The 14937-nt window shown below is 40.9% G+C and overlaps 1 protein-coding gene across 9 annotated transcripts in view; it reads right to left on the bottom strand.

Moving 5' to 3' along the window:
• The window catches only part of R3HDM2 (R3H domain containing 2), a 181385-nt gene that overhangs the window by 43520 nt on the left and 122928 nt on the right, over positions 1-14937 (bottom strand). For 5 of the 9 annotated variants that reach the window (XM_087710600.1, XM_087710602.1, XM_087710607.1 and 2 more), the window contains exons 11-13: positions 12925-12956; positions 12775-12828; positions 7103-7338 (exon numbers count right to left, since the gene is read on the bottom strand). In XM_087710600.1, coding sequence (XP_087566726.1) covers positions 7103-7338; positions 12775-12828; positions 12925-12956 — 322 coding nt within the window. The remainder of the gene's footprint in view (positions 1-7102; positions 7339-12774; positions 12829-12924; positions 12957-14937) is intronic. The other 4 variants (XM_087710606.1, XM_087710603.1, XM_087710605.1 and 1 more) reach the window with 1 other exon arrangement.

The following is a 14937-nucleotide window of genomic DNA, read 5'->3' as shown; positions in this document are numbered from 1 at the left end:
TCAGCCCTTTAGCTTCACTGAAATCTTTGTGATAAGTTCAGGTTTTACTGATTTTGATACATTCTTCTGAGCATCTCTGAGGAATCTAAAAAAAATATAGCTCCATAGCAAATTCATGATAGAAAAAGGGAAATTATGCAACCTTCCATCACTGAAGCATCTTTTTGAGGGGTACCAGAAATGATCTGATCATGAAACAGCCTCTTGAAATACTTGTGATCTTTTGTTCCACTGACGACAATAAAATTTTATTACCACTACACTTGACTTGTTGAGGAAAGAATGGGATGTTCCAAGGACAGAATGTTTTAACCTTGAAATGATTAAAAACAACATCCTGCATAATCCTATATCAGACTGAAAAGGCTACTGTGAATGACATCCAACCAGCAAATCTTATTTTACATTGTAGTAATGCAAGCAAAGCTGAATGTGGATCACATTTCTAGCTTCCTCAGAAATCTTTGAAAATATTTGGAGTTTTCTTTGAGCCTCTCCCCTCCCTCCCTCCCTCCCTCATACACACATCTCTTTCTACTACTATATTTAAAAACTGTTCTCTTGGTAATAATAAATACCTTTACTCCAAAAGTAGAGATTTCCAATTAGGAAGAAATGGCTTCCAAATAAATGTAAGCCAGAAGATGAAAAACAACATGTGAGCAAGCCATTCTTATGTATACCATACATCCCAGTCAAAGAATCTGGTAGAAATATTTTTATACTAAGTGCAAAGATGATGCTTTATCGGATGCTAGCTGTAATTATTTCCCTATATTCACAGAGTTCTAGATTTGCATCAGTTTCACTTCTCCAGAAGGTCAAAGGCCAGTGTGGTCAACAGAGCACAGGGACTACGGAGCATAGGGCCCAAAAAAGCAGAGATGGGAGTGGGGACAGGCAAATGGGGGAATTGAACTGCCCCTGAAGTCATACGTTTGGGCAGGCTACCAAGGGCCCAAATTTCGATCACATGACCGTGGGAGCTCTCCGATGGCTGCAACAAGGACTGGATATATGTACCATTCATTCAATGTAGCCATAATTTTAAAGTAAATTTTCAATTTAAAAGCTGGGGAAAATTTAAGTCTCTTAGAACTCTGATTCTTCCTGCAACCAAGATATGGTGCCATCCCACATGTGGTTAATAACTATCCTTGACAGAGTATGAGATAGTCCGAATCTACACAGTAGGCCTCAAGGATAAAGTTGGATTCCAAATCTTATACAATCAAATCAAATATTTGCCTGGGGGAGGGCAAAAAAACTAGGATCTGATTATTTTATCATCCTATTCTGTATCCCTTCCTCTGGGTTAACTCTAAGATGAGTCCTTTTTATAATCTCTGCCAAACTTAATATTCTAAACAAATTCGCCTCCCTTCAAAAGCCCCTTTTCCCTGTACAGGGAAGGTTTTCAAAGTTCCGTTTCTGACCGTAATTACAGTGGCATTTGAGCAACAGCAGGCAATGACTAGTTTTTACTCCCACAGGCATTCTTGCAAGGGACAGAATTATCATCACCACTTCCCCTGATGAATGCAAAGGATTCAGGAAATATATTACATTTATTTACTTTTAGTTAAGAGCCCACAACCAATACCACACGGATCTCAATCCACCATACTCTGGAACTTCCTTTGGATAATAAAACTAGCACTTATATACAGCTTCACAGTGCTTTACAGCCCTCTCTAAGTAGTTTACAGAGTCAGCATATTGCCCCCAACAATCTGGGTCCTCATTTTACCAACCTCGGAAGGATGGAAGGCTGAGTCAACCTTGAGCCTGGTGAGATTTGATCTGCCAAACTGCTGGCAGCCGGCAGTCAGCAGAAGTAGCCTGCAGTATTGCATTCTAACCACTGCGTCACCGCAGTTTTGCTTTGATATGGTATACATGATATATGATGATATATATGATATACAATGATATATGATATATGACAGTGATGGCGAACCTTTTCTGCACCAAGTTCCGAAAAGGCACTGTGCGCGCACATTCATCAGGGACACGCACAGTGGTGGATTGCTCCTGGTTCGGCTGAACTGGTAGTAGCACACAAGTGTTGAGTGTGCGCACGAGTGCAACTGAACCTGTAGTAAAAATATTTGCAACTCACCACTGGAGAGAAGCTGCCAAGTGGGCATGTGCGTGTGCTGGAAACTGGAAGTTCATTTTCCGACACACGCATATCCACTTGGCAACTTCTCTCTTGGGGCACACGCAGTGCCTTTTCGGCATGTGCACTGGCCAGCTTGTCTTCCAGTTACTGCTGCACATGCTCACATGACGATCAGCTAGCTGACACGCATGCTCATAACGGACACCGGAAGACCAACTCTTCTGGTTTCTGACACTGTTGTATGTGCAAAAAAAACAGCTGATCGTCGCATGTGCGCCAGAAATTCAGAAGAGGATCCGGCAATGCTGCGCATGCCTGCCAACATGGTTCCACATGCCACTTCAGGCACGCATGCCATAGGTTCGCCATCACAGATACAGGATATGATATAAATGCTCTTTGTTATAACACTGAATGGTACCCACATTAGGAATTCACCTGTACAAGCTGACTGCTCTAGGGCCCAAGCATAGGGCTGATGCATATGTGATAGAGAGGTTTTTAATAGGTGATTCTGAAACAACTCTATAGGATTCTTGTGGTACATATCCTTAGGATATTTGTGCATTGTGATTTAAACTGCACATGCAATAAATAGTCCAAAGCAACTTTGTATGAAGCTGCTTTAGCCTTCCCATTTGTTATATGTCATATTTAGTTAACTATTCCGATTAACCACCAAAGGACACAGAATGATGCTGTTAATACCTATTTCATTTCATTTCATTTATTAAATTGCCGCCCAATCCCGGAGGACTCCGGGTGGCTTACAATGAAGAAGAAAAAAGAAAAGCAAAATAAGTAAAAAAAATAGTTTAAAATACACAACACACATACGTTCTAATCGGGGCTGGACCTTAACACTAAGGTCAACAGCCCCAGGTCTGCCGGAACAGCCAGGTTTTAACGGCTTTCCTGAAGGGCATGAGAGTGGGCCTTCAGGAGTCATTATAAAATGACTCAGCATGTTCTTACCAATAAATTGCTTTCTTTCACCATAGGTGGTCCCTATTCTTTTCATGTATGACATATGCAATTGGGGGGGGACCCAGAACACAAGGTTAAAATAAAAGGAAAAATAACTTCACATTTTGCTTTATATTTTACTCATATTGCTAGTATTTGGACCTTAGATACCTATCTGCCTCTTGCTATTAAAGAAGATTCTATATCAATGATTTAAAAAAATGTCAAACTAAACCCCCCTTCCAAAGACAGTGCTGTATTTGCTGAAAATAGGCGGCCTTAAGGAATGGTTGCTATGCAAAAAGAAAATTATAATTAAGTAGACTTCTGTTGCAGGAACATTCAACCAAACCCACTATCTAGTCTTCTTTAAAAACACATGAAGGATTCGCCTGACACAGTCTGGTTAAAATGTTTGAAGGACGGAGAGAAAGAGGACCAAGCTTTACTCATTGGCTTAAGAAAACCATAGATTTGCATGTAGATATGCCATAAGCATCTGTACAAGAATCCACATGATTCTTCTTTTGTAAGTTTCTCAGGGGTTGCTCCTAAGGAAGGAAGCTTTTTTCATATATTTGCATACCCAACATCAAGAATCTGAATAATCAACAGTTTCTGCACCGAGGAGGGGTGACTAGACAATAACATAAATACTGTAGTTCTTTCCAGTTCTGTGACTGAAAGAAACATGATCTCCTTGATTATCAACCCAGGAAGCTTACAAACGAAATGTGTTTTATTCTACACCTTACTGACTGATGGAACTGTACTCCAAAATATTGGATGTTTATTGGTTGAGAAGTACCTGAGGGGCCAGGAGAAAGAATTGGTGGCAGGGAAGAGGTTACGTAGCACGACTACCCAATAAGGAAAATGCTGGCAATGAAGAGGCATGAAGAAAAGGGGACATAATCAGAAACAGGACTAGAATTACAACCTCCTGGAACCCTGTTGGGTCTGAAATGCCAACCCAGACACAGAAATTCCCTTTTTGCTCTAATTATGCACTCAAACTCCTACGTTGGGGAGTAGGTAGCACCATCCAAATTGTATTCTGTATCACTCAGGTCTGTGTCTTATTATGTTACTACTCCAAAATAAGTCCAGCATGAAGGGAAATCCAAGCTGTGTGACCAAAATACAGCATATCCAATACATTTAATTATACATCTCTTTGATAATACTTTACAAAATAGTACTTTTGTGAGGGCAGAAATAACTACTTGCTTAAAGCCACCCCATGCATTTGCATTCGAGACTTCCTATCCCACAGCTCCTGCCTTCAGTCACATTCCCACACAAGTTCTTGGTGTTCTTAAGAACTTTTCATTGCATAACATATTCATGTACCAGCTGCCATGCAGCACTCCTCCACCAGTCTCTCTTCACATGGGAATAATGTGACAAGGAATAATGGAAGCAGGAAAGGGATGAAACTTAGTTATTTGTGAGTTAATGATGGCCGAATAATTCCAAGTAACCAATGGAGATACAACTAAAGCACCAACATAAAAAGGAGCAGCATTCATTGTGCATTTTATTACAGTTTTTATACAAATGAGATAAAAGAAATAAAAAATCTGAGAATATGAATCACTAAATCGCCCAGCAACACAATCTATTCTTGGTGCTTTAGTTGTGAACCACATTGATTATTGCGTGCCTGCCTTGATGCTTTCTTCTGCCACTTAAAAAGCTATGCACATGGCTTAAAAATGGGTGTCATATAGCTAGATGCCAAAGACAAAACAAAAATGCCAACATTCTTTGATGCAAAAGATCAACTTTTCATGCATCCGCACAACCAGATGGGTGACAGGATTTTTCTCCAACACCATGCTATGAAGGCAGGGGAGCATGTTCGTAAACAAGTACGCCAAAAGGAAAACACGGCAAAAGAAATAAACAAAGGGATATCAGTGCCTGCCCTTGAAGTAAACAGGGTGAGTAGATGGATGGTTAAATATGAGTCATCCCAAGTGCTGTAGGAAGCAACAGAGGAGAGAGGAGACACAATGTTACTTTGTGCCACCCTCTCTATTGACACATCCCTATTTCTAAAGGTAAGAGGATGCTTTAGTGCATCTGTAAATGCCTCATCCATCCCACATATTAATACTGCATCATCCACCCCACTACATAATACTGCAGAGTGATGGAAGAGAATCTTGGAAATACATGTCCTTCCACCTGGAGGGGAAAGAAATAACAGTATGCTGACTTACCCATACAAATAGCAAGTACCAACAAAGATGCTGATGACCATTAAATAGGATTGAAGGAACTTTTCCATGTACCACTTCTCCTGCAGAACTGCATTTAATGTTAACCAACATTTCCCAACCTGCTATTTTGTTCATGTTTCAGATTACAGGCGGATCAGCTCAATTGCTGACATGCTAGGTAGGTGAAATCACATTTCCTAGTCTTTCCTACCTGATGTAAGAGATGTAAAATACATCCTTCCCAATGATTTTTCAAGAGCCACCATCATTTTGGGTTGCATATATGAAAGCCTATCCATTTTTCTTATGATATGTTTCTAGCTGGGAGTGTCTATGGAGATTCTCAGTCATCCAGGACATGGTTGTGCCAAAGGTGGTTTTTCAAGAGGCAACTGGACTTTCTGGTTTTTCTTTGAAGACGTTTCGCTTCTCATCCAAGAAGCTTCTTCAGCTCTGACTACAAGCTGTCCAATAGGAACTGTCTGCAAGGAGTATAAATCCTTCCATTCTCCACCATCCAGTCAGAACTGAAGAAGCTTCTTGGATGAGAAGCAAAACATCTTCGAAGAAAAAACAGAATGTCCATTTGCCTCTTGAAAAAGCACCTTTGGGTCTACAGTTTTTTACTGAATTATCTGCCAATTATATAAAGAAGTCTCAGAATGAAATTACAGAATTCTGAAGGGGGAAATTTTTTTTTAATCCAAAAGTATTAGACAAAGCTTATTTCTGCACACTGTTCTCATTGGTGGTTATCATGCAACAGAACTTTGTGGTATCAGCAGCCATCAGCATTGAAACCTGTACCAGATTGGCATGGTATGACCTATAAACAGCTCAAGGGGAAAAGGGAAGACTGAGCATTATCACTGCAGGTTGCTTTTCAATGTGAACGTTCTTTAAAGCTGACACAAGACTAACAAGGGGCTTCATGAAATCCAACAAATTAGGGCTCAAAAATAAAATGTCCTTGCGTTTAAAGCAGTTCTAACTGGACTAAAAAGACGGAAGGTATTTTTGTCAAGATGGGCCAACGTTGCAGATAAAGATCCAGGCCCAGGCTATACTTAACAGGCGGAGATTGACTTTTTCTCAACATCTTGATCATCTCTGGAATGGGACAAAATCCTTGATACCAGCTGTTGCTGGCTCCGTTTCTCAAAAGTGACATGCCTGCTATCTAGAGCAAATGTTTCAAGGTGGGTTTCTAGCTACCTCCTTTTGATTTCTATAGTGTGTTTTTAAAAAAAATATTTTTATTAAACAGTTTTTTCCCTTTTTAAAAAAACACAAATATCATCTTTAAAACACATTGTTAAGCCTCCATTATACTCCTTTTATCCGTACATACCTTTACATACATACATACATGCATACATACATGTTTACACATTTTTCATCTACCCATATAGTTATTTATACTTATATTTCTTCTATACATATTACTCTTTCCATGTACTTATTTCTGTACATATCTTTCTATGTAAATATATTTCTCTTATAACTCTTATTCTGTACTATTTTATATACAATCTATCTTACATTTTCCCCTCTTGTTAATTATGCAGTTTTATGATTCTTTTCTAATTTCTTAATCTTTTTTCCCTTTAATGCTTTCTTATTCTTTGCATCTTTCTATAGTGTTAATGCCAATGCATAAGAGGTGGGCTGGGAGCCACTGGAAGGGAAGCAGAGAGGGTTTACCCCCAAGCTGTATTCATCACAAACTTAGAATCTCTTCTTATTTTACTTGAAAAGGGGCAAATGAAGAAGGAAGAGATACCTGGCCTGGCAGTCCTGTTGGCACCGTTCCCTTTGCCAATGCCGCCAATGCTGTCTCCTCGGGTCAAGATGGAAATGCCACTGAAACTGCTGGCTTTGGTGACCGGAGGCCGCAGGTTGCGCGTCGAGCCATCGGAGTCGGTGCTACTCCACGGCCGGGGCTCCAGGGACTTCATATCACTCTCCGTGCTGCTCTGGCGGCTGCCTGAAGCCCGGCTGAGCCCATCTCGGTTACCCCTGCATCAGGGATGGCAACGGTTAAAGTCATCGTGGACCAGAAAAAGACACAGCATGTCTCAACATTCAAGATGTCAATGCTTTGGTATTATAACAGCAGACAAATGAGCACAGGTAGCTAACACTGAAAAGGGGCCAGCTTAAAGCTACTGGCTTTCAAACAGACTGACGTGTAGGCAGATGGACTTTACAGGCTGCTCCAGGAGAAATAGACAGAATGGTCAGCGTCACAATATTTGGTGACAATCTAAGTCAAAACTGCCCTGCAGATGCACTCATAACCCAAGTGCTCTAACCAAAAATGCAGGATAAGTTCAAGCATGCCCTGTGCCCTGGCATCAGAATTCGGATATTCCCTCCTAACTCAGGTAGCAGGCATTTCCAGCAGTCTGTTTAATTTAAACAGTGTTAACTATTTGGTGAGTAAACTGCCGCATGGGCATCACGAAACGTTTTGTGCTAGATAGAGACTGGAATATTTCCTCACGTAGCATGGACCTGTAACTGCTCCTTACCAACACTGTCAAAATACCTCAGGGCTCAAAACACAGAATCTGCACTGCATCACTAGACAAGAGCCAAACTGGTGAGAATTGGGAGCATAGCTGGAAGAAAAGTGTGAAAATACCGGCAGTCTAGTTCGTATGTGCGAAGGTACAAATGAAAAACAAGATTGTTCCTAAATTTCAGGACAGAATTAGACATAATAGGAGGACGTTTATTAAAATTACAGGGAGTTATATAACAGCGAGGACAGCAGAAATGCTTAAGTAGTCTCCAAGAATACTGTTCAACGACAATTCCCCAAGAAAAACAATTCAGAAGTAAGTATGGAAGGACAATCAAAGTATTTAATACTGAAAGTCATTTAAGAAAACTTTTAATTGGCTGAAAGAACTGAAATATACATAGCCAACACCATGTTGTATCTCAAGGCTTTATACAGGTCTTTCGGGTTCAGACTTCATGTTTACAATCCCCGGGAATAGAAGATAACTGTTTTTAAACACCAAATGCCGATAAATACAACTCCATTAACAAACTACTAATATTGGGTTCACTGACAAATGCGCGCTAGACAATTGCGCGCTGACAAAACTGCGGTGACAAAACCGTGACATCAAAGTGCGCCCACAAAAGCGCGCCAAGAAACAACATATTGGGACGTGAAACGTTATAATCCTAACCCTAACCGCGCTTTTGTCGGCGCGGTTTTGTCTAGCGCGCATTTGTCAGGTCACATTAATATTGGCATACAGTCCTTCAGGTAACAGGCATGGTTTAGACAAGAGTGCATTGAGAAGAGGGGGGACAGGCTCAGTACCCAATGGTGGGAAAAGAGGAAAGGGAAGGCGAAAGGAAGGATTTATTGATCCAGTAGGTATAAAATGTGTATCTTTTTGCAGAGGTGTTCTGTAGGTGTAATTATCTGAAATCTCTGCTATAATGTTTGTTTTAAAGTTTAAACTGTTAGTTTAAAAAGATTTGATTTTGTTGCATCTGAAAGAGCTCTTAAAGGATATTCATTTAAACAGCACCGAGTTTGTAGACAAAGAGTTACATATTCACAATCTCCCCCCCCCCCTTCATTTTCTCTAGGTGGATACCTTATTATTGAAGATGATCAATGCAGACTGCTCTTATTAAAGTATACCAAAGCAATCCATACAATTTAACTGCTTGTTTTCCCAAGATAGCAAAAGCAACATCAATAGATGAGTTACATGCTAAAGGTAACCATGGAAAAAGAGTAACACAAGAGAAGAATGAAGAATTCCTTGATCCTGCTCCTATTTACACATTTACTTCAAGAAAATAGAAAATTACTGCATAAGCTTTGGCATCACAATTTAGGATTTGCAAGGTTCTTTTCTCTTATATTCTTAATAAGGAACTTTAGAAAAGGTAATTAGGATTTGGTCCAATGTATCTTGGGACATTGTGAATTCATCCAATGAATATCAGCTTTTAGATTTGACATTTTCCGAAGATTTCTGTTCTATTCAAGCTGAGGAATCATGGAGATACTATACTTTTAAGAAATTATAAGCAAGGTCTTTTCTTTTTTCCCAAAGTCAGCAGTTTCAAGTCAAACAGATTTAAAACTTTGAAATATTTGGCAAATATCTTTGGTACGGTACAAAGAACTCCAATTACTACTGGCATTATAATTGATTTTTTCCTCCCAAAGTCCTTCAACTTTAAATTATAAATCTCAGCATTTTTTCCATTTGATTTTCATCAATTTATTTATGTCCCAATATTTCAACATCTATGAACATCACACACACATACACACACACACACCCCAAATAGCAGTACTGTCTGGTGTGTTTTTCAGGTGAGTTTTCTTCTATATTTTAAAACCCAAGATTTTGACCTCCTCATTTTTTTTTCACGCATATGGTTCCAGTTGCCTTTTTTTAACAGTAAAGCCAAGTTTTCTACATACATTTCAAATAATAATTTTTCTAGCAATTTCATGGCATTGGTAATACACTCTGGGCAATTTTACTGCAACAGCTAATGAGATGATCTATATGTTCATCTTTGATCTTACGTAGTTGGTATTTACTCTAATTTAAAATATGTCCAATTTTGGCTTTGATGATTCGTAGCCTGTTGTACTGCCATGATGGTTCTTCTGTACTTTTTCTTTGAAAGAATTCCAGCTTTTAGCTGCAGCCAAGTCAAACATTGATGTGATTTCCCCTTCAATGTCATGTATATATTGACTATGGAGAAATTTAGATTTTCTGGCAATAAATTCGTTTTCAGTGCTTCATATTTTTAATCTTTTTATGATTTTTGTTGTTGTTGATCCTTAGGGGTTGGTGTGTGTGTTTGTGTGTGTGTGCTGCTGCTCCTGCTATCCTCAACCTGCACTTGAGTTATTTTAATGAAGAGGCTGAAGGGAGCAACCTGAGGCTGAATCTTAACAAAATAGAAGTTGTTATTGACATATTCAGCCAGGTGAATGGTACTCATAAAATGAACTTTTTACTGAAAAGGTAACATGTGTGTATGTGTGTATGTATTCTAGGTGGTTTTGAGCTCATTTTCATAGTTTGGATGGTGCTCCTTCAACCCAGCACTATAAGTAGAGCTCAACTGACCCTATTTGCTTTCGCTAGTAAGCAGACTCTAAACTTCAAAGGCTCTAAAATTATAATCATACATATTTACCCAAGATACATTGCCAAAGTTCTGCCGCCCTGAGCACCAGATGATCCCAAAATGGAAGGCCTTCTCGTAATGGCATCCTGACAAATATAAAGCCCTAAAACCATTCCTGAGGACTTGGGGTATCACGAGAAGACACCTGAGTTTCTTAAAGAAGTTGCAGCAATCTGGATCACTGGGCTTTTAAAGCATCTGCAGATTTTGCTAGTTTAGTTTCAACATTTCTAAATGTATGGCTGCTTTACGAATGTATGGCTTTGGGTCTAATTTGATATTTACTTTCTACACTTCTCCAGTGTCCCAGCCCTCTGCACGCCCCGTTTTTTGTGAAAAGCGGGGCATGCAGAGAGTTTGAGAGGCCTGCAAAGTGCTCCTGGGCGTTGCCCGGGTGGGGGGGGGGGAAATGAGCAAAAAACAGCCTGTTTTTTGCTCATTTTTGCCCTCTTCCGCCCCCAGGAGCACTTTGCAGGCCTCCCAAACCCTCTGCCCGTCCATTTTTAGAAAGTGGGCGGGGCTTCTGTAGGCCAAAAATGCTGAATTCAGTGTATAAGATGCACCCAGATTTTCATCCTCTTTTGGGTGTGTGTGTGTCTTATACTCTGAAAAATATGGTAAGTTGCTACAAAGCTTGGGTTCCTGGACAGCATGTCGATGCCGAGAACTGGATCCCTCCCTTGCCATGGCACTTCTGATAGGAATAGGAGTGGTCTGTGAGTGTATAGAGAGACTTCAAGAATCCCCTCCCCCGCATTAGCCCATCCCTTCACTTATTTGAAGAAAGGAGTTGATGCCTGCTTTTATAATGCATTCCTGGATTCAATTAAAAAAAAACATCAATGTTGACTATTATTATTGTTCTTCTTCTTCTTTTAAAAGCATAATTAAGCTACAGTGAGATGTAGACTTAACTTTCTCCCTCTTCATTGCAAAAATCCTTTTCAAAGAACTGTTCAGCTCAACTACTTTGCTGGCACACGACGACTATTCCATCCCTTTGAAGAGAACAGATAGGTATAGAGCAATAGTTCAAAGCTTAATCCCAGGCATCTTCTCCATACTGGGCTGAAAAAGACTCCAGTCTGAACCATCAATGAATGGATTCCCGTCAGACACAGCCAGTAGTCTTGAGGTGTACGAATCAATGATTTGGCTTGGTATAAAGCAGCTTCCTATGCTGAGCCATAGGAAACTTATTTTGAGAGAACAAAAGACGGCTTAACATTTGACCCTATGCTTTTACTGGCACCCACTTCATCACATAAGGTTAAAGAAAACCAGCTGAATTACAAGATACAGAATTACATCTTTACAACAGGATTGTCAAACCTGATTTAGCAATAGCAATAGCAGTTAGACTTATATGCCGCTTCATAGGGCTTTCAGCCCTCTCTAAGCGGTTTACAGAGTCAGCATATCGCCCCCACAGTCTGGGTCCTCATTTTACCCACCTCGGAAGGATGGAAGGCTGAGACAACCTTGAGCCGGTGAGATTTGAACCGCTGAACTGCAGATAGCAGTCAGCTGAAGTGGCCTGCAGTACTGCACTCTACCCACTGCGCCACCTCGGGCCGCATCAAGGTTGTCTTTTACTTCAGGGGGGCAGGGGGGCTGGCCAGGGGGCGTGACCACCTTGATGTCACTTATGTTGGGGCACTTGTGGTGGCTCAAGTGAAACAGTAGTCCTGAGCTCCATTTTTGGCTGGGACAGCCTCCTGCAATCCTCTGCCAGCAAAAACTGAGCTTGCGAGGGCCACATGTGGCCCACCCAGGCTCTGTTTTCGCTGGCAGGGGCACCACAGGTCAGTCTTTCGCTGTTACCAGGGCAGCCCCCTGGGCCAGATCTAGCATCCCACGGGCTGGATCCAGCTCATGGGCCTTAAGTTTGAAACTCCTGTTCTAGAAGCATCAATAGATAGTGGGAGCAGCTGCACAAAGACTGGAGTGTTTCTGGATTTTGCCATCCATTTCCCCATCCTAATTCTCTCTGTAGGGCTTCAACCTGAAGTTTACTTACTTGGAAGTCAGCTGCATGGGAAGCAAGAGAATTTACTTCCTAAGTAAATGCTCTCAACCCCCAGCTCCCCAGGCTGAAATGTCTCTAAGCACCCTTTCTGTCTTATTGTGGGAGAAGAAAAAAAAACAGAAAGTGATGTTGCAAAAGAGATGACAACTGGAAGGACTCGACAAGCAGCCATGCATGGGTGCGAATTTGCTCTGCAAGACAAATGTATGCAAGAAATCACACAGAGGTACCTAAAGCTCTGTCGCCTTTTGTGAGAGCTAGAAGAAAAGCCTTCTTTGGCGAGTCTGTTGGTTAACATCAAAGAAAAGCATTGTTATGGAGTTTCAGGATCCTCAAGAAAGACTGAAGATTAGAAGGAAGCATGCACAAGCTTTACTCACCTGCCTTCATTCAGGAATCCATTTTGGCCCGACTAATCATCAAGCAGAGCCGCACAATTTGAAAGAGAAATGGAAAGAAATCTCATTAGATAATGATTACGGCAGGCTGAAATCAAGATGTATCTGACCAGGGGCTCCGAAAAGCCCTGTTAAAACTTTCTCATGACTACAACCAGTGGTGGGATTCAAATTTTTTTACTACCAGTTCTGTGGCTGTGGCTTGGTGGGTGTGGCATGGCTTGGTGGGTGTAGTTTGGTGGGCGGGGCAGTGGAAGGATACTGTAAAATCTCCATTCCCTCCGCACTCCAGGGAAGGAGACTGCAAAATCTCCATTTCCTCTCCATCAACTGGGACTCGGGAGGCAGAGAACAGATGGGAGCGGGGCCAGTCAGAGGTGGCATTTACTGGTTCTCTGAATTATTCAAAATTTTCACTACCCGTTCTCCAGAACTGGTCAAGTCTGCTGAATACCACCTCTGACTACAACTACCAGGCAGAAAATCTATAATAATAATAATCAAAATCATGCTCATTTGACCTTACACGAGTTCCAGGTTTGTAATTTATATTAACCTTCATAGTTGTTGTCAACTTGCAATAAATCATTTCGTGACCGTTCAAAGTTACAACGGCACTGGAAAAGGTAACTTATGACTGTTTTTCACACTTACGACCGTCGCGGCATCCCCATGGTCATGCGATCAAAAAAAACCTGGACACTTGGCAAGTGACTTGTATTTATGACGCTTGCAGTGTCCCAGGGTCATGTGATCCCTTTTTGTGAACTTCTGACAAGGAAAGTCAATGGGGGAGCCAGACTGTGTTACTAACTTAACAGCTGCAGGGATTCATTTAGCAACTGTGACAAGAAAAATTGTAAGATGGGGCAAAACTCAGTTGACGGTCTCACTTAGCAACAGAAATGTTGGGATCAATTGTGGTCGTACGTTGAGGACTACCTGTACAACTATGAGGAAATTTGGTAGCATTTGGTAACCTCTAACGGTGCTTATGAACCCATTTGAATTTTCAATGTTTCTGCAAAAATATGACTGAAAACCAATATCTGTTCTCCACCTAAGTCTTAAAACAAGATAAAGAGACTATCATTTTTTTTAAAATGAAAATTATACTTGTACATTTACTTATTGAGGAAAATGGTCTAAAGCTACCTACAATATTTGTATTTGGGTGTATTTGTTTTTTTATTTATTTTTGTGCGTACAGCAAAAGTATGTGAACCTTTGCTTTCAGTGGCTGCTATTCCCCCGCTTAGACAGCAATAACTCCAAGAAAACCTTTCTAGGAATTGTTGGTCACTCCTGCATATCAGCTTACAAAACAGCTTCAACTTTGGACTGTGGGTGGGCTTCCTCACAGGAACTGCCCACTTCAGGTCCTTCCACAACATTTCTATAGGATTAAGGTCAGCTCCTGGACTTGGCAATTTCAAAGTAAGCCATTCTTCAGTCACATGACTTGTGAGCTTTGGGTTGTTGTCTTGCTATATGATCCTGTTTTTCCCTTGAGCTTCTTAGATACTGTATTTTTCGAACTATATGACGTACCAGAGTATAAGTCACACCATGATTTTGAAGAGGTAAATTCAAACAAAAACAAAAAAGTTTTTGCACTCTGCAGGCCTCCCAAACCCTCTGCACGCCTCATTTTTTGCAAAAATAAAAATAAGGGGGGGGGGCATGCAGAGCTTTGGGAGGGCAAAAATGAGCAAAAAATGGCCCATTTTTCACAAAAACAGATTATTTGGAAGCTTTGGGAGGCTCTTAGAGTGCTCCTAGGGGCCGAGAGGGGGGTGAAAACAAGCAGAAACGGCCCTCCACAGCCCTCAGCAGCACTTTGCAAGCCTCCCAAACCCTCTACACGTCCATTTTTGCAAAGGGGGCAGGGTTTCGGTAGACCAAAAATGCTGTATTCAGTGTATAAGACGCACCCGGATTTTCACCCTCTTTTTTGAGGGAAAAAGGTGCATGTTATACTCCGAAAAATACGGT

This window comes from Thamnophis sirtalis, unplaced genomic scaffold (assembly GCF_051295495.1).
Source record: "Thamnophis sirtalis isolate CommonGarterSnake01/CBP01778 unplaced genomic scaffold, rThaSir2_p1.2 scaffold_3, whole genome shotgun sequence".
NCBI lineage: Eukaryota > Metazoa > Chordata > Lepidosauria > Squamata > Natricidae > Thamnophis > Thamnophis sirtalis.
Note: the sequence above shows the minus strand (reverse complement) of the source record. Positions and strands in the feature narration are given on the sequence as shown.